The sequence below is a fragment of the Buceros rhinoceros genome, unplaced genomic scaffold (assembly GCF_000710305.1).
Source record: "Buceros rhinoceros silvestris isolate BGI_N320 unplaced genomic scaffold, ASM71030v1 scaffold37792, whole genome shotgun sequence".
Classification (NCBI taxonomy): domain Eukaryota; kingdom Metazoa; phylum Chordata; class Aves; order Bucerotiformes; family Bucerotidae; genus Buceros; species Buceros rhinoceros.
Window position 1 is genome coordinate 960 of NW_010400104.1, and position 515 is coordinate 1,474.

The 515-nt window shown below is 66.4% G+C and overlaps 1 protein-coding gene across 1 annotated transcript in view; it reads left to right on the forward strand.

Annotated features, from left to right (window-relative positions):
* LOC104489572 (growth factor receptor-bound protein 7-like) overlaps positions 1 to 515 on the forward strand; it is a gene marked incomplete at both ends in the record, with an annotated part of 1,954 nt that overhangs the window by 951 nt on the left and 488 nt on the right. Inside the window, 2 exons of the mRNA XM_010131743.1 lie at positions 61 to 159; positions 454 to 514. Coding sequence (XP_010130045.1) covers positions 61 to 159; positions 454 to 514 — 160 coding nt within the window. The remainder of the gene's footprint in view (positions 1 to 60; positions 160 to 453; position 515) is intronic.

Below are 515 nucleotides of genomic sequence, written 5' to 3' on the forward strand. Positions count from 1 at the left end.
TCTCTGCCCCGCAAGAGCCATCCTGGGCTGCCCCATGACAGCTCCAGCCTCTCCCCGCAGCCCTACAAGGTGCGGAGCGGCGTGAAGGGCCTGAAGCTGCTCTGCAGCGAGGACGAGCAGAGCCGGAGCTGCTGGATGGCAGCTTTCCGCCTCTTCAAGGTGAGCCCCGGGCCCGTGCCGCGGCCATGCTGGGGAGATGCTGGAAGATGCTGTGGGGATGTCGGAGGGATGTTGGGAGGATGCTGGGAGATGCCGAAGGGATGTCCTCATCCCTGTCCTGGAAAAGATGCAGGATGGGCATCCCTGTCCCCATGTGGGGTACATGTAGAGGTCCCCATCCCACTCTGGGTGGATGGGGAGGTCCCCAGCCCCATGCCAGGTGGGTGCTCCCCCAGGCCGCTGTGGGATGGAGGCCCCGTGGGACCCCCCAGCTCACGGGGCTGTTCCCCCCAGTACGGCATGCAGCTCTACCGCAACTACCAGCAAGCACAGGCGCGGCTGAGCCAGCCCCCCTG